This window comes from Sesamum indicum, linkage group LG5 (assembly GCF_000512975.1).
Source record: "Sesamum indicum cultivar Zhongzhi No. 13 linkage group LG5, S_indicum_v1.0, whole genome shotgun sequence".
NCBI classification, from domain to species: domain Eukaryota; kingdom Viridiplantae; phylum Streptophyta; class Magnoliopsida; order Lamiales; family Pedaliaceae; genus Sesamum; species Sesamum indicum.
The window spans coordinates 101,407-120,760 of NC_026149.1; the positions used below are offsets into that span (position 1 = coordinate 101,407).

The 19,354-nt window shown below is 33.1% G+C and overlaps 1 protein-coding gene across 1 annotated transcript in view; it reads right to left on the reverse strand.

Annotated features, from left to right (window-relative positions):
- LOC105161341 (protein SHOOT GRAVITROPISM 6) overlaps nt 1–14,724 on the reverse strand; it is a gene marked incomplete in the record, with an annotated part of 30,544 nt that extends 15,820 nt beyond the window's left edge. Inside the window, 28 exon segments of the mRNA XM_020693814.1 lie at nt 789–934; nt 1,209–1,290; nt 2,576–2,711; nt 3,213–3,292; nt 3,395–3,524; nt 3,791–3,912; nt 4,280–4,369; nt 4,829–4,888; nt 5,542–5,616; nt 5,691–5,789; nt 5,957–6,022; nt 6,139–6,228; nt 7,129–7,305; nt 7,402–7,501; nt 7,585–7,652; nt 7,909–7,986; nt 8,608–8,697; nt 9,417–9,522; nt 9,709–9,812; nt 10,640–10,703; nt 10,781–10,859; nt 11,393–11,488; nt 11,578–11,668; nt 12,224–12,295; nt 13,133–13,264; nt 13,367–13,421; nt 14,315–14,405; nt 14,565–14,724. Coding sequence (XP_020549473.1) covers nt 789–934; nt 1,209–1,290; nt 2,576–2,711; nt 3,213–3,292; nt 3,395–3,524; nt 3,791–3,912; nt 4,280–4,369; nt 4,829–4,888; nt 5,542–5,616; nt 5,691–5,789; nt 5,957–6,022; nt 6,139–6,228; nt 7,129–7,305; nt 7,402–7,501; nt 7,585–7,652; nt 7,909–7,986; nt 8,608–8,697; nt 9,417–9,522; nt 9,709–9,812; nt 10,640–10,703; nt 10,781–10,859; nt 11,393–11,488; nt 11,578–11,668; nt 12,224–12,295; nt 13,133–13,264; nt 13,367–13,421; nt 14,315–14,405; nt 14,565–14,604 — 2,619 coding nt within the window.

Consider the following 19,354-nt stretch of genomic DNA (forward strand, 5'->3'; position numbering starts at 1 on the left):
CACAAAAAGGTATATCCGAAGCGAAACACAGCCTAAAAGGCTAAAACAAGAGTTGGATGCATGAAAGTCTGAGTACCGGGCTTGTGTAAGAGAATACATGTTAAACACGGGCTTAAGTTTTGAACCTGAAAATCATTTTATTCATGGTTTGAAACAAATGAGGAAGCTCCAAACAAATTCTCTTGCTTAGTGCATAAAAGTTCTGAAAGATGGACCACTGGCTTTCTTGATCTCTCAGGGTCATCCACAAACAGTGAAGTTGTTGACTAGGTTAATTCAGATCAGTTAGGATCTCTATCTTATCAATGATTTCTCCTAATTCTCTATATCATGTGAAACATGCCCTAATCAAAGGCCAAGTTTCATTCCTTAACATTACATGTCTTAAATTCTTCTACTTTATATACCATGTCCAAAGGGCCCTAATCAAGGGCCTAATTCATCCCCTAACAATTAATTTGAGGGAAGTGCATGCTAGACAATTTTCTGTGGACCTCTCAAAGTAGCTCATGAGTACCTATCCATAGCATTTGTGATCCGAAGCAGAACCATGTCAGCTTAAAAACTATTTGTTCATTAGGCAAAATTATTTTCCCTCCCCCTCATCTCACTATCTTTTCTCAGAAAGAATTGCATCCTCTCCTTGCCTGGTTGATAGCAATGTTCAATTTGAGAGCAATAGTTCCAAGTTAAAAACAGATCTGAAACTGGGGATCTTTCATAATTGGCCATTAGCCACCACGTTCATGTAAAAACAGGAATCAAAACAGATACTACCAAAAAGAAACCTGAGTATGAAGGAGCTCCAGATTAGACTCAGAAAATCCATCTTCATCATCTCGGCCCATTAAAGTCAATATGTAGTCAAGAAGCATATCTCTCCTTTTCAATGGAAATGATGTGCCACTTTCAGCCGCACCAATTACAGCCTGACCTGCACGGCCAAAATCATTCATTTCAGTCACCCATAGATTGAGTGAAGGAGTTAGATAAAACATATGGTATAAAAGGTCAGAAAGTAGATTATGAACCATGGTCAAGCAACAAATGTGTTATATTGTCTATTGTACATTCAGTTCTCAATCTGGTGTCACTCATGAGAAACAACTGTGTTCAGATAAATATAATTCACAAGCCATTACAAAGTGTGAACATAAATAATAAAAATGCCAGTTCATTTCAAATAATATTTAGTTGAATTCACAAACCTAGTAAATCAATAGCAGTGATAACCGCCTGCTTTGCTGTAGGATGTCGTACATTAAGAAGCCGTGAAAGCATATTAGTTCCCTGTAAAACAATGGAAAAGAAGTATCAAATGCGTTCAAACATTGTCTGAACAGGTGCAAGAATTCGGAACAAACCCAGATTAGCAATAGTACCTGAGTCCACAATAAAATATATTAGAAATATGTGCAATATTTTGCAGGTAAAACTAAGAATATAACTAACACAGTTCAAGTAGCATAAATTATGCTTAAAAGAAGTACTCATATACATAATAATCATAATTCAACCATAGAAAGATATGGTTTGGCTCTTAGACCACTCAATATCAAAAAAGGACTGAAGAGAAAATACCCTTCCACAAGTTTCAACACATTTGTTTCAGGCACAGCTAATCAGCTATACATAATAATAATAATAGATCCCATATCAGCCAACTAGCAAGCAGTTAATGAGTTGAAAAATTAATGCTCCATATGGTGCAAACAGTCATTAAGCCTCGCTATTGTCAGATGCATATCGCATACGCTACAAAGTTCCAGACAACGGTCGGATGCAAGAGTGAAAGATTAAGGAGGCTGAACTACTACCAACAAAAAAAAAGACTACAATATCTTTATACAAATATTAGATATTTAACAAACAAGTAAATACAGCAACTGACAAGTCAATAAAAGCAAACTTTTCATGGTAATGATGATGCAAAAAAAATTTGCAAACAATCAAGTGTACAAATTTGTTGAAGCTCCACACGATTTCTTCCGTCGAGAAAACTCATCTATGATTGAATTTGTTCTGAAATTTTCTGATATTCATCGTGTAGGTAAGGAAACAATATACAAGATATTATTTCCCATCTTTTTCCTAAGTATAGTTTCCTTCAATTTCATGGCTGAAAATGACCTGTCATTTACAGTAGTAATAGGAGGGTGGATATGAAGCAAATGAAACAATTAATTTTAACACTAATCAATTAGAGTACTGTCCAAGGCCTTAAACTTTTAACTTATTCGTGTATTAAGCTTAATTTCTGACGGGCAGTTATCAAAGGGGCCCAATAAAATTAATTTGATTGTTGAACCATTCATAAACGTAGAAACACATAAAGGCCTTAATATATTTCCAAAACTTGAGGCAGCCTGGGTCCTTCAACCCACCCACCCCCCAACACATTTGTCTATCTTTCAAGTAGTTACTGAATTAAAAAAATATGTTCCATAAAATGCAAGTTCAGACCACTTCAAGAAAAGCAAATTCAGACATGCATATGTACAGATTTCATAACAAACACTTAGAGCAGGTAGGCATAGCAAATCAACGAAACAAAACAAGAATGATTCCTCCGCACCACAAGTGCATCAATTCTGGCTTCAATAACTGTTGATGGAGCATATTTTGCAGCATAACCATACATTAGAGCCAAAGCAGCATGAACATCATCAGATTCTTCCATTTTAGCTCTATCAGAAAAAATTGACAGAATCCTGCAATAAAATTCACAAAACAGTTTGGTTTATTAAGAATGTGATACAATGAGAGCATTGGTATATAGCAACATATCACATGCATGTGATGCCAGATACAACTGAAAATAGCTTATTTTACTCGCAAATATATGTGGACTTCAAACAACACAAAACAGAGAATTAAGTTTCAGACTACAAGCAACCTCCATGTGATACTGCATTGGGAATAGATCGTCTACTGAGCGTCGTACATATCAAACAAAACATAGCAATTCTTTCTGTCCCCTCTATTACTTCAGACATAACCGTAATATCAAATTTTTTAAACTCAAATCCAAAAACATACTATGTCAATGGCAATCCCCATGATTTATCAACCATCACGTGACGTCTTACTTCTAAAGTTAATGCATCCTACTGCACAGGACAACTAACATGTGCAAATTCTGATCTCATAACTTTTACGAAGATGTAATAGACTGCGGAAGCTAGAATGACCTCACAAACCCCAGTATATACCTTTTGAAGATGCTATCACCGACATTATCAAGTATGTCTTTTAGCTTATCCAGAACTGTATCCAAGTGGGATGCAGCAACCTGGGTGTCAATACAGCAGTAAGCTATAAGCATAAATATTTAATAGGATTGGCTTAACAAAAATCTTATTCCTATGGCGTAGTTGTAGTGCAGAATGATTACCAATCCAATGGCCTTTGCCAAACCAAGCCTATTCACTGGCAAAGCAATGTTAGCTTGCATGTACATCCAATCAATCTTAGCACGGACATAGCTTCGGTCGTGTACTTTCTGAAGCAAAATGCCAAGGCACCTGCACTAGGAAAGTTCGAGTAATTTCAGCTTGCACCATCAAAATATTTCTCAATGAAAAAGTTTAAACACAAAACAATGGAGATATAAACATAGAGCAGAATCATGGATGTAAAAAAGCTTGTCGGTGTGAGCATGAATTTTGGGAAGCAAGAGTGTGGTGTTGCCAAAGAAAGCATAGCTATTGTCCCCTCCTGAGGGCGTTACTGGCAGAAAAATAAAGATGTTGTGATCATAAGTAAAGGAATATTACATAATGTGTCATACCTGTGAAGCAGTGCAGAATGCTCGTCATCAGACGAATAAAGTTCGTATTGTTTAGCAAAAGAATTTCCTAGAGAAATCACCCAATCAACATCCTGTATCACATCCAATGATTCTGCAACAAACTGTTGGCCACAAATAAATATTATATAAGTGGTACGCACGGAAAATCTTGGTCCATCATCAAACTTGGACCATATATTCACATTGCAGAATCTACCAACATGTGTCTTTCTTTTCATGAAAGTAAGAGCACAGAATCATACATTATACAGCTAGTGGAATTTGTATTAACATGCTAGTTCATTGATGTTCTAGTATCAAGAGGAAGGAGCCTGATTTAGAAGGATAAGAAGCCGCAATGTGATATTCACAACAGACTTATTTGATGTAGTGAACATGCGTGGTCTTAATCATGTTCTATGTCTACAAAGATACCAAGTAAAACATATCATATGAATACAAAGATTAACCGGAACGACTGGTGCTTACATTAATAATCATGTCATCCCAAGTCTCTTGATACGACGGATCTTGCTTTAGGTCTTCCGGATCACTGACATAAGCTTTCATTTTTGGAATCTAGAGCTTACAAAAGAAGATAAACAGTTAGAACAGAATTGTCATTTCTTTATCTATCATGTATCTATGTCTAAATTATCTCAGAAAAACCAGGAAGTGCAAAATCACATGTCAGACAACACCATTATTATTGACCAAGCATAACTAAAACTTTGCCCAACTCCAGGGGCATTATAGACATAAAACAGGGCAAAAGTTGGGGTGGGCCTGAATCCGCCCACATTGGGTTGGACTATTATCCAACTTGTATCCAGATTTGGGGCCACTTATACCGCGTGTTACGTTCTACCCTGGCTGGGCATTTTTAAGTAAATGCCTAACTGGCCCACATTGGGAGTGATATCCAGCCCAATCCGGCCTGGTAAACAAGGGCATGTAGTAAATAAATTACCACAAAGCATGCCCGTAAAGCCTGTCAAAAAAATAATCAACTTCAAGCTACATATCAAGCTGCTATACCTCATCTTGCCAAAATAAGATGATATTCTTGGGAAATAGAGAAGCTAAGTGAGACAAGACCTGCAGAAACAACATATGAACAGTCAAATAGTTTTACCAAATTTCATCAGAAAAATTACTCGACCTGAAACAAACTTCCATGAAAATAGACTTTAGTTGTGTAGGCATAATGTTCTTGATAAATTACCCCAAATGAGAATAAATGAGCCTTCGCTTACTCAACACGAGCTAGCATCCATAGCTGGACCTTACTTTAAAATACTTCAAAAAACAACTTACAGGAAAATTCAGGCAGTAGGCTCAGTTTGATGTGGAAACATTAAGGCTACAGATCTGAAGGCTCACTTATATCAAAATCTATACTAATCAACAAAGCATGAAGGTGCTTTTGGTGTGTTTATATATTATTTTACTAAATACACTTTTTTTATATAGAGTGACTATCCCATACACTATTACTCCATGGAATGGAAGTTAACAACTAATACAAAAAATTTAAAAATACAGAAACTTCAAATTAATACAATTTTTCATGAATATATAATTATAATCAAAATAAATATTTTTTTTTATTTTGCACACACGTCGAACATGCTCGATTACTAGTAACTACTGAATTGTTAGTCCTGCAATTCTACATGATTCACTCCTGCGATTATTTTGCCCGTCCGCGTAGTATGTAAATTTTGCAAGAAGAGATAATGCAAACTTACAGTTAAAATTTGAGTCACCAGCTGCTCCCTTGCAAGTGGATTGTGGAGAAGCACCACAAGACGTGCAAAAAGATCCTAAGTTGCAATTATGAAATATTTTTATCAGAAGTTCAAATCACACAAGTAACTCAAAAGAGAGGAGATCAAACCTCAGGATTAGGAATGTCGTTACGGGCTTTACAATCAGAAAGAATCATATCACTTTGTGCATGTTTATGTCTGCATAATTCTGAGATGCATCTGCAAACCTATATAAGAAGATTAGATTGCCAAGAACAAAATGCAATTTACAAAATCCACTAATAATTGATAGGACAGTGGATCATATTCCGGCAGAAAGAGATCTGTCAGATGAATGTAGAGACAAACTGGTAAAATTGCATTCATATTACAGATGCATATAATATTATCCTACCGTTGCAACTGCACCAGTGTAAATTCGTGGTACGATCATTTTCAACAAAAATGGCCAGAGCACATGCTGGAAGTATCAAGAAAAGGTATTATTATGGTAAAATCTTCCAACTACAATCAGCAAATAGTATGAGAAGATATGAACAGAGGCGGAAGGAGGTCACACCAAAGGCATCAGCATACCTCCATTTCAGGAATAGTGACGGTTATTAAAAGAAGACCTTTTTCACAGATGTCACGTAATTCTGTTGGACATACACCCCCAATTTTTACCTGCAAATGGTCCTAGCACTTAAAAATAATATGGAAAACTAACAGGCTCCAGCAAAGAGCAGTTTCTCGTGCTACATGAACACAACCTGGAACTTCTACAAGTGAGAACTTCATCCAAAGATGACAAACCCACTTTTGATGCAACTTCTATGCAATGGAATTCAATTCCTAATGAAACACCAATCAGCGACTGTTTTCTTTTATTTCCCTTTTACTCAGAAATGATATAGAAGACCAACAGAGTGTTCATGGAGAACTTCCTTCCATGCCTCTAATGCATGTTATAAACAAAATCATTAATATGAGACCATATTTGATTAAAACACATCTATGAATGCCAGTCATGATACAAAGATAATATCCTGAACAATGTTGAATAACTAAAAAGTTCATCAAAAATTTAAAATAAGATTTGCTTCAAGTCTGATCAGATTCTGCTTCTCTACGAAAGTTTTGCATTCCTTCCTTCCAAATAATTCACTCTGCATATTTTATATAGTAGAAAAGTTCCACCAAAACAATTCCTGGGCTAAGGGTATTCTTAAGTCCTTCATATTGTGCTATTAATTTCTTATTTCATCATTTATGTAACCCAAAAGAGAATATTATCATTTATACAAAGCTTAATACCCATAGTTCAGAAGAAATTTCAAATTTGAGCAATTATGAAGTAAAGCATAATATTATATTCAGTCAAGAACTAAAATATAAGTTATATAACATTTCTTCTGCTGGTTTAAATATTCTAAAAACACAGATTGCATGATGTTCATATTATTTGTTATTCATGTAAGGAAAAAGAACTCCATTCTGCAGGTATTATTAGAATTCAATCAGCATTTCGCTGTCCAGAGCACTAAATCAAACAGAATCCTACACGTTCAAATGTGAAGATCAAACCTCTGATTTCCTGTGCAAGAAAGGATTGTAGGAGCCGGTCGGCCTAATATATTCCTTCGAACTCTCAATGTCTGTCCTATCCATATCTGTCATTGCACAGTTACGTACCAAGTACTCTACAAATAACTCTCCCGGTGAACCAACCAAGTAACAGTGGGAAGCCATAACAACGATTAACTGCAACAAGAGAGACACAACGATGAATATAAAAATGAGAAACAATTACTGGATTCAAATATAACAACACTCAGGACTTTTCCATTGAGAAATTACCTCAGAAAGTGCCTTGCGAACAGCCAAATTACTCTCATCTAACAAATTTTTCACTGCTTCAATTAGCAACGGCCTTTTCGCATGCCAAGCTTCAGACAATCTTCAGAAGGAATCAACGAGAGCATAAGTTGGTAAAGATCATGGAAATCTGAATATTTTAAAGAAAAAAAGGAGAAAGCTAACCTAGGTAAAAGATGCTTTAGGACAGAAAGTGCACCAAAAGTTATAGGTTCTTCTTTTAACCTGCATTTCTGGGACAGCAATATGTAAATTTCAAAACCACACATCATTCATTTGTATTCTATACCATAGCTAAGGCAGTAAACACTCCAGACTTTCTTATCCAGATTATTTTTCCTTACTCTTCCTCTTCATTTTTCTTTCAGGTTTATGTTTTTTCTCCAGCAGATAGAGAGAGGATAAGGTTTCTTTATTGAACTTATGTCTTTGTATAAGTGAATAACTATTGGAGTCTGCATCAAAAGTTTTTTTCACAATGTTACTCACATAGAGAAGGAACGCAAACAAATCTTCCGGGTAAACCTGACCAACTGTGAGAAAGCAATGTTGAACTTCATTGTAGGTCTGCAACACAAGGTACGTAAACTAATTACTGATCAAGGTAATAAGATAAACAGTCACAGGATTAACAGCCTTTCCAGAACTTACACAGAAACAGGGAACTGAAGAGAAGAAAAAAATAAGAAAAGAGTGATATTATCATCATTCTGGAGATGAAAAAGAAAAAAAATAAATACAAAAGGCACAGAGATCCATAATTTCAGCAGAGTTTTTTCAGACTCTGTAGATCCTCCAACCAACAGAAGGAAGAACCTAAAACTTTAACACAGTAACTATAAAAATTCATCTAAAGGTGCTGCCAGCAGAAGATTTTATCAATTGGGATCTATAAATCTATGAACACCAAAAAATTTGTCAAGAAAAAAATAGCTAAAAGAACATAGAGGTAAAGAGAAATCTAGTTTCATCCCACTACAGGAAAGTGAAAAGAAATGATAGCAAGAAGCAAACAAACAAAGGAAGGAGCAGAATTATCACTAAGAAAATCCTCAAATCATGGAATTTAAGAGAGGGACCTCAGAGACGACTTTGAAGATAATTCTATTCTCAAGCCCAATAACTTTTTACACAAACAATAGTGCACATCTGAAAGAATGGATAGGAAAACCACCAAACAAATTCTACCTTCAGTCCTACTGAAAAATCTGAATGCTGTTTGTTATCATTATGGATGCAAACCACCGGAAGAAGTGTTGATAATATGACTGTAAGGTCCTGCAAATTTGTAACGTATACATAAAACCATGACATCATGGAGAAATAAGTGGGCTAGATTGATGAATCAAACAAGAATCAAAAACGTTGAGCCGTAACACACTGTACGTCAAGCCTACAGCATCACATGTTATATATGCTTGCATCTAAACTTATAAATTGCCTTCAAATAGAAACTCTTCATGCAATCCCCAATAGTATTTTTGTAGATTTAGAAAATACAAATAGTACCGAAAGTTCATCGAGAAAAAGCATTTCCTGTATGACGCTCTAAGTATAGGCAAATCAATTTCTACCACTAAGTAGGTGAATCATTTGATTCAACCCACTTCAAACTTCCTGCCAAATGTCCTCAGGTACACTGCCCACGATCTCACATTTGTGCAAGCATGAACTAACTGAAAACTTGAAGACCATATGATAAATTGTTGTTTACCTCACATCTATTATGATATAAATAAGAAATGAATGTGCAGAGATCATTGAAAGGCAACAGGCATGCAAAGTACAGTTTATTAGGACAACCTACCAATAGGTAACCTTTAAAAGGAAATTGGTGACCAAAGGTGAACGTCAAGTGTATCGCAAAACTCAAAGAAGAAAGAAAATGTTTCAACCTCTAGGATATAATATTTTATCTCAAGGGATATTAGTAAAACTACTTAAATACCAAGAAGCTAAAATCCACTCAATGGCAAAATCACAAGTATACTACTGACCTCAAAGTCGAGCAAAGGTGGACCACTTTCCGAAAGTAAGGAAGCATTCAAGAGATTGTGTAGACTACATGTAGCCACAAAGGCAACATCTTGATCTTTCTTATACCTACATTATGGAAAAGAAAAAGACAACATCATAGAAACTAATGCCTAGTTGATAAACAAAATTATAAGTATTTGCCAGCGTATTACAAAAATAGTTACACCAAGAACATGTTGATAACTGCAAGATAGTATGTATCAGTTCTAGAATGTGAAGGTACATGCACAAAAAAGTCAAGCTAATACTTACAATTCCAAAATAGTGGGCACAAGTCTTGGTAAAGCCGACTTCAATTGAGTCCTGGTTACGAGACCAACCATCTGGCCTAAAGCCTCAACGGTAGATATCCGGACCTCCAAAGACAAAAGAAATTTTATCATTCCCAAAACTACCGTTTTCCTACTGCATGTGAATAGCAACAGAGAATACACATACAAACACAGAGAAGGACATAAACCATTTTCTTTTTTTTCCCAAGACCTTGCACACCAAACAGTGCTACTTTATCCCTCTAGAATACATTGTATGCCTAAAATTTCAGGGTGCAACAGTTTAGATGGAGCACAACTGGTCATTTTCAAACGCAGTAAAGGACATATTGCTGGACCAAGTAAACCTTGAAAACCACAGGCGTAAGTTATATGTGAATTCACAAAAGCCTCTGCTGCAAGAATTTTTAAACTAAATAGGAATGATTTTTTATCACAATAGATTAATGTGGTAAAGGAAATTTTATCTAGCCAAAACCAAGCTAAGGGCAAGAACATACTGTCAATAGCAAAAATAGTCCAGTTGAAATCCATTAGACAAAGGTATGCTGGATGTGAAAAATGGTCAAAACACTCTGTCCAATGATATATCACTTTCAGCTCTAGAAACTCAAAGGGGCCTAAAATCATATACATCACAAAGAAAACGATTCCAAAATGTTATTTAACCTGTTAACAACTTCAAGTATCCATATGTGAAAGATTGGACACATCAATCATCTGATAAGGAACAAGTATGAGTAGAATGCAAGAAGCTCAAAAGCACCTATCCCAAGCTATTTCATAGAACACTAAAAAACAAGGCAGACACCGAGAATATCCTTAGGCTCATAGTGTATCAACCAACACATCCAAAGGTTTGGGATGTTTATCTAGAAGAAGAAAAATGAAAAGATAAGACAAATCGAAACCTTGAGATCTCGTGAAGTTGCCCAAACTCTCAATAGAAGCTCAAATGCAGAGTTTAGAAAAGACCTGCACCAAAGGGTTATCACATCCAAAGTAATCATCTATGGAGAAATTAAAAATAGAGGCAAGCAAACAGGTCTTACATGACATCACCATCAATAGCTGTAGTCAGTGGGTAATCAACACCGTATTGCCAACAGGCCTGACACCAGGACTTGAATGCTGGAACAAATACAAAACAACTCCCCTTCATATAAGTATAGTAAAGAATGATCTGTAGAGCACACTTTACCTATTGCTAATTGGAGTATCATAACATTGGCGTTTCTACCAAGTCCCAAAACTAATTAATACCAATTGAATAATTGAAATTAATTAAACATATAAAGCATAGAGAATCATCATAATATTCTACTCAATTAGAGATCTATTGTCAATAGGTCCCTACAGTAAAGAGATCTTCGAATTATTTCCATCTCCAAAAGCGTGAACTCTAGCCATGTACAAAGAAGATGCAACCTCACCCCCATTTTGTTGTGCACCAAATTCCTTGATCAGATCTATCCTCTGAAGTACCACATGTGGCATACCATCATCTAAACTATCTTGGTTGATAATATTTGGGTTTTTCAGATGAAAAGTGGCTCATATTTGAGGCAGAACAGCACCCAACATTGTCTATTCACCAATGCATCAACTGAACCATTGCATAACAGCACAAGCTACCTAGTAAGAGCTACACTAAGATAGCATACCATTTGCAAAGACCGGTCTATGGATGTCCTTAACACTCCCAAGAATCGGTAAAACTCTTGTAAGTACACCTTTGAGACGTGGAGTGAACTGCAAAGCTTCAGATATCACAAAACTTAGATCAATTAATGAGCTGAAGAAAAAAAAAAACGGACATCTGAAACCCAGACCATTTTCAACAGCATACCGTCGGATGAAGCAAAATCTGAAAGTATTTGAACCATCGCAGGGAGTGCTGAATTTGATCCAGAGAGATGAAGAAATATTTCCTCCATCATCTAAAAACAAAATTAGAAAAGAAATAGCACATGTCAATGGAGAAGCCAATGAAACTCATTTTATCAACAAAAACAAAACTAAAAGTTACTCATGTATAGTAACTAATATGAAGAATTGGATTAGTGGAATTCTGAAAATGGAGTAGCCTGGTATAAGTTTTCATCCCACAACAGTCAACACATTACACCAGGAAAATCACTCCTACTCCCACTGGTATAGTTGCTATCATAACACATTACACCAGGATAATCACTCCTACTCCCACCGTTATAGTTACTATCATCATAAACCATGAAATCACGTCATAATTATATTAAGCTTAACATACGCTTCGCTCTATTGGGGACTGGTAGGTAAAATCAAGATTAAGGTTAAATATGACGCTTTACATTCCTCAATCAATCAAATCAAGATTGTACAGGACTTAAGATTCATAGTACTGAAATGAAATGTGAATAGAATTTCAGGAAAATGCGAAAGCGAATGAAATAAAACCCAAACAAGCATATCTCATCTCTAAATTGTCTAAATCAGTTCTAAACAAAGAAACTTACAAGGTCAGGCAAATGTAAACCCAATGCAACAAGTACACTGGATGCAGCCCTTTGCCAATCAGCATTAAGTTCCTACAAGAAGCAAAGTTCAACACAGAAAGTAATAGTATCTGAAAATATGAGTGAGAAACAGTTAATATATTACAAAAGTAATTTAATAAGAAATGTAGGACAATGAAGAAGGTATTGGAGCATTCAGAAACCTGTTCTGAATGGATAACAAGAACACCAACTTTCCATGTCAAAGTATTTCAAATATTATTTTCAGTTCATGAGCAGATCTAAACGATAATAGAGTATATAAACATAATCTAAATGATACAGACACAGCCTATGTGAGGAACAATGTTACATCAAATTATCAGTGCATACTGGCACATGGACAGTAGACTCTTCTCAAATCTCCATTAATTTCACACCAACATATTGCTATCACCATCGAAGGGATCGAAAACAATAAAATATTAATGAAAAGTAAAATCGTTTCAATCTAAGTCTTCACACATAAGAAATTAAACCAAGAAAAAAAAAAGATACATTACTCAAGCAGCATCTCCTTGACTTTGTCAATAAGATAAAAAATTAAATAACAACTGAAAGATCAGGCAAAGTAAGTTTGATCTACCATATGAAGGATCAATATAGAAGCGAAAAACACAAAACAGTCTACTGAAATTGCCGGAGTAAAATCAGCAGCATGAAATTATACATGCAACTTGCAATGATATTCTCCAACATGGTTTTATCACTCATACTCTTCCTCTTCAGTCTTTTCAGACACACGAGAAAATATACTTTAACCCAGTCATCATGGTATAAAAACTATCAAAAGATTATCATTTCAGTTAAATAAATAATTAATCACAATGAAGTCCCAGTGTTGCAAGAATGATCACAGTCTTATTGTACCTTGGTTGAGATGATCTCAGCAGCAGCTATTTTGGCAAGCTTTGCCATATATTGAGGATCAACATCATCTTTATCCAATGCTCGAATTGCCACAGACATAACTTGAAATAATCCAGCCATGTTCCCAAATCTCTGAAATTCATCATATGATATCCGATCATTTATCACCATTATCTTGTTAGGATTTTATGAAATGTAATCATGATTAAACAAGAGCAGGAAACATAACAGTACCCTTCGGCCACCACGTGACACAGTTGAGCAACAATCAAGAACCAGAAGTGGGTTCCTAGAAAAATTGAAGAACTCATTAAATCTCGACTAAGATCCAGAGATCCCAAGAAACAGAAGAGGTTCTCATAAAACATTCAAGATTGAATTTAGAACAAATATCAAGAAATTCAAGAACCATAAGATGGCATCAATTATCACACAAGATTTTTGTCCAATATAAAAGCAATAGCCACCACCAAGCTACAGAATTAAGCAACGTTCAAGAACCAGAAGAGGGTTCTTAGAAATATCCAAAAGCTCATTTCATTCTCGATTAAAAGCCAAAGATTTCAAGAAACAGAAAAGGATCTCTTGAAACATTCAAGATTCAATTTAGAATAATTATCTAGAAGCTCAAGAACCATGAGATGGAGAATCAATTAACACACAAGAATTATCCAATTTAAAGCAAACAGCTGCACCACCAAGTGCACAGTTGAGCAACAACCAAGAAACAGAAGCAGGTTTGTAGAAACACTGAAGAACTCAAATCTTCATAGAAGCCAAAATTTTCAAGAAACAGAAGAGGGTCTCTTGAAAAATTCAATATTCAGTTTAGAATAAATATCTAGCAAACTCAAGAACCATAAGATGGCATCAATTAACACAAGAACTAAAGAAAACAGCTGCACCATCAAGTGACACCAGTTAAGCAACAATAAAGAACCAGAAGCGGTTTAGAAACATTGAAGAACCCATTCAATCTTGACTAAAACCCAAAGATTTCAAGAAACAGAAGATAGTTTGTCAAAACATTCAAGATTCAATTTAGAATAGCATAAAGAAATTCAAGAAACATAAGAGGGTCTCAATTGACACACAAGAATTGTCCAGTTTGAAGCGAACGGTTATTCTTTATACATAAATTAATAAAATATTCGCAATTATGGAGAAGAAAAGTGAAATTACAGGGAAGCAATGTCTTTGAGAGTAGCAGCCGATGCTTCTCTGACGATGGGAGAGTCATCCGCCAGCGAAGAGACAAGAACTTGAACTGCCTCTAAAAATCCCAAGAAACAAACACAGGCAGACAGAACACAGTAAGACTGTGTAACGTTAATCAAGAAATGCATACATTTGTATTCTTGAATATGCATGAGAAAACAAGAACTTAATAATTTCTTTCTCTTCGTGTTCAGGGTTGGGGCGTGAAGAATACCAGGAGCAGGTATGGAATTGCCAGAACTTGAAGACGCCATTAGAGCTCACCGATACGAAGAAGATAGAGATCGCAGAGGAAAGAAAATTGAAACATCAAAAGAGAATCAAACGAAAAGGCTCGTGTAAAATAATCATGATGACAACGTTGCGACAGCCAATTTTCGCCCATCTATATATAGCGCTCGGTGCTGTATTGAGCGTCCAGCCTTCTGACATATTATGTTTATAATTACACCACTCTCCCTTGATTTTGGCATAATTCCATATAAGTTGAGAAATTATTTTTAGTACTTCTTATATTTATTTTCCACTAACAAAAAAATTGCTCCTAAGTTAAATTTCATAAAATTTGGTAATATTAGCAAAAGGTTAAATAATATTAATTACTTTATTATTGACTTATTTAATATCAAACAAAACTTTTACTACCAAATTATTCTTGTGCGGGTCAAGATAAATTTTATCATATGCATTAGTACGTGAAAATAATTAAATGCAATTTGGTTAGAAAATACTTATTTGATTTATAATAAATCAATAATAAGTTAATTGGAACTAAATATATATTTTTATATTTTTTTTGTTACTATCAACAAATTTGATAAATTCCGACTAATGAATGAGTTTATTTATTGGACATAGACAAACTTAAGGTATTAGATGTAATTGTTTTTAATAATACATTAAATTTACATATAATTACGACAAACCTAATGAAAGAGTTGTATAATTATCACTTTTGTTTAATATCATTCTTAATTCTTTTAGTATTACGGTAAAGTTTCCTGGATTTGATTCAATTGTAAATACGTCTTGTTGTTTAATACATTTTCCTTTGCTATCTAAAAATTGCATAAATTTGTCGCGTATCAATGGTTTTGTTATTATATCAAATTTTAAAAAATCTCGATATAATTTACCTTTATTATTATTGCAAGTGTGTGTCATACCCACAAATATGTGTTTTGCAAATAATTAAAAAGTTAAAATAATTATTATTATTTATTTGTATTTAATAAATTAAAATTATAAAAAATATATAAAAAGATTACTGAAAATAATGGGAGAAGAAATAAATTTCAAAGGTGAAAAAGAGAGATAACAATAAAAACGTTGGTGAAATGATTTTTGAAAAAATGGATAATAAAAGAAAGTGAAAGTCGACGAGAGGAAAAAATAATTTAAAATGTAGAAAAACATATAAAAAGGTGATGCATATTGTCATGCAGTAAGACCACAATAATCAAAAGATTTTCAAGAAAAACTTATAATTACTTGATGATTAACTTATAAAATAGAATTAACACTTCAATGCTTAAATTAGTAGCTAAAATATTGAAAAATAAATAAAAAAATACTTGAAATAACTTAAGATAATGTCGAAATAACTGGTATGGAGTGTGTGAATATAAACATGTAAGTTGAATTGAGCTTGTTGAGTGCAAAAAATGAGCAAGACATGAAAACACGTGCTATTTGTTGAAAATGAAAGTGTAAGGAGTGTGAATAACTTTAGTTATCTATTTGACTGCAACATAATTTTTATTTGTAGAGGGATCAAGAGTGAAATTCGTAAATTAGTTATAGCAAGTTGGTTATATCATTTGAAAGTGCATAAAGCCATAAGTATGTGCCTACTTTGCAAATCGAGAATGATAAATGGACAATTTCTCATGATGATGGATGGAGGTGCGGCATTATGACAACCAATACGTCAAAACGCATATATAGAGTACTAAAAGGTGTTGGCCGTCTTTTTATGAAAACCATTGTGTAGATGGTCTTTTTATCATTCTGTTCATTATTTTTGTGAGGTGATGGCAAAAGCTTGCCAAAAGGTAATGTATTGTCAAACAACACATATAAGTTATACAAATGTTGGTCCGTAAAATCCGTAGAGCATGCAGTATAAGATACAATCAATATGACCAATTAGCCTCGGTGACTGTGAAATGCTATATTGGACTAGGAGGTAATACACATGTTGACAAAATTGCCACACAAAATTATTCATGTGGCAACTGGAGCCAAATTGAAATTCCTTAATCTCACCCTTAGAAAGTATGTACTCCATATAGACGTAACTCTACATCAATGGTTAAGCAATATAATCTAATACCTTACAGAATTATACATTATGAGTGTTTCAGTCCTTAATGACGAAAGAGTATAAGGATACTCTAAAATTTTGAGTTGGTCCACTAAGTTACTTTACGTAATAGCACGCATTCCGGTCAAAATCAACTACACACATCCATAATAAGATGAATTAGTCACAAACTCGTGCAGGGCAACAAACTCATAACAAACAACTGGTCAATGAAGCTAAACTCATGTGCAGCAATCTAATATGACAAGGCGGGACTATACGAGGCTAACACATCTCCACAACGACGTTGATTACAATTTTTGGGGTTATTGAATTTTTTTGCCTATTTATTACATTGCATTTAAATTAATAAAATAGTAAATTTATTATTAAATAATAATTAAACATTAAATTATTATTATAAATACATTCTTAAATTTAACCCCTAAAAGTTTAATGCTGATGGAAAAAACGCAACACACATTTGTTGGTTTGGCAAGCTATTCCACCGTAATACCCATGCAATTCATTTATTATATTGAAATTCAAAGCATTTGAAAATATGTATGTACCTTCCCCTTAATACCCATGCAATTCATTTATTATATGAAATTCAAAGTATTTGAAAATATGTATGTACCTTCCCCTCAAAAAAAAAAAAAAAAGAAAGAAAATGAAAATATGTATGTACCATTGATAGCTCATTCAGCTTCACGTTATTAATACTTTGCTAGTGAATTAATTGATAGTCATAGTACATCAATTAATTCAAGAATTAGTTCAATAAAATACTTATTGGCACAAAATTGGTGTTGTCATATTTTAAATCGCCTTCTATGTGTGAGTGAAAAACGTCACTTTTTTTTTATATATATTTAACCAGTTATTTTGGCATGTCGTCCATACCTGCAAAAATAAATAATACTCCATATTTTAAAATATATTAAAAATAAAAATAAAATATATAAACCAAAAATTACGTTGTAGGTCTTGGATCAATTGATATCGAAACACATTGGCATGTGATTGGATTTGAATGAAAATCTTGGAACAATTAAAATAATTAAGTGAATATCTTATCTCTAGACATGATTTTGAGTTTCTCAAAAACAGTGGCAAGATGGCTAAATTAACAACTCAATTGAACTTGTTTTGCTTAAACGAAATTTTAAATGCAATTTATATTCTTTTTTTAGTTTGAATTTGAAACTTAGAGGGTTTTTTGCTAATTTTTTTAAAGTATTTTATAAGCTCCTGCATCTTATTAGATATTTTAGAAGTTTATAAGATGTTGGATCTTATTTTAAAAATAAGTTCTTAAAGTGTTTGAATAAAATAAAATGTTAAAGGTTATAAGACGTGTTACACATCTTATAAGATGTTGGGGTGTTTGGCATAATAAAGTCTTTTATTTAAATGACTAAAATGGGCATGATACTATTAATATCAAATAAATTATAATTTCTTGACATATTTTGCTTTAAAAAAAATTAAAACACTTTTATAAATAGTACACATTAGTTTAATTCAAAATCAAAATTTAATAGATAATATTTTACAATAAAAAAAATGATGAGTTATTACCTAAAATTTTAAATAATAATAATATATATGTACATTCATGCTAGTTGAATATTAATATAGATATATAGTTTATATTTTATTTGTTAATGCAATGATTATTTCTAGTCGTATAATTTATACTGTATTGAATTTATATTTTTCAATAAATATAATATCAATACCAATCTTATTTTTATTTAACTATAATAATTTATTATAAATAATTGATCATTTTCTATTTTTTTAATGTTAGAAAAACTTAAATAGTATTTTTTTTTAAATCATAGAGAGAGAGACTGAGAGAGAGAGGAGAGTGTGCGTAAGTGTATGAATGTAGATGTTTTTGTTTTACAACATATTAATTTTACATAACTTATAAAATCTTATAAAAAAAGTCAGAAAATTTAACTATTTTTTTTAAGAGATTATAAGATCCAAAATATCTTATGTTGAGATTTTATAAGCCTTTTTAAAAAAAATACCAAACACTTTATTGAAACTCATAAGTTCTTTAATATGTTATAAGATATTTTTAGGAGTTTATAAGCTTAGCCAAACACCCTCTTAATTTCAATGTTAAGAGGGTATTTGTAAGAATTCAAAATAAATAATTATCAACTTATTACTCAAAATATGTTGAACAAAGTATGTTTGTTTTATAATTTCTTAATTTGAACTGTTTAAATTAAATTAATTTAAGTCAAGAGTTATAATCGATCTCCTACCAAATAATGTAGTTTATTGACACAATTGTAAATATTAAATTGTTTTTTTTAAATATTCAGACCTCAATCTTTTTTTTTTTTGTACTTTTAACTGTTATTTAAACACTCTCAATTTTTACTGATATTTAATTTACAAATTTATCTATACTTTATTATACTATAAAAATAAATGTTATTACAAACAACCTTTTAATGAATTACAAACGTTTGGATCGAAAATAAAAAAATTGATATGTGGGTAAAATTTTTGTTTGAATGTACTAAATGTATGACATATGTATATAATTATTGTGCGAATTTGACTTGATTTTTTCCAAAAAAATGAGATAGGCGTAGTTGTCTACTATGATTTGTATCAAATTTACAGAAAAATGGCAAAACAAATATTTATGCAAGTGAGGAATAAATGAG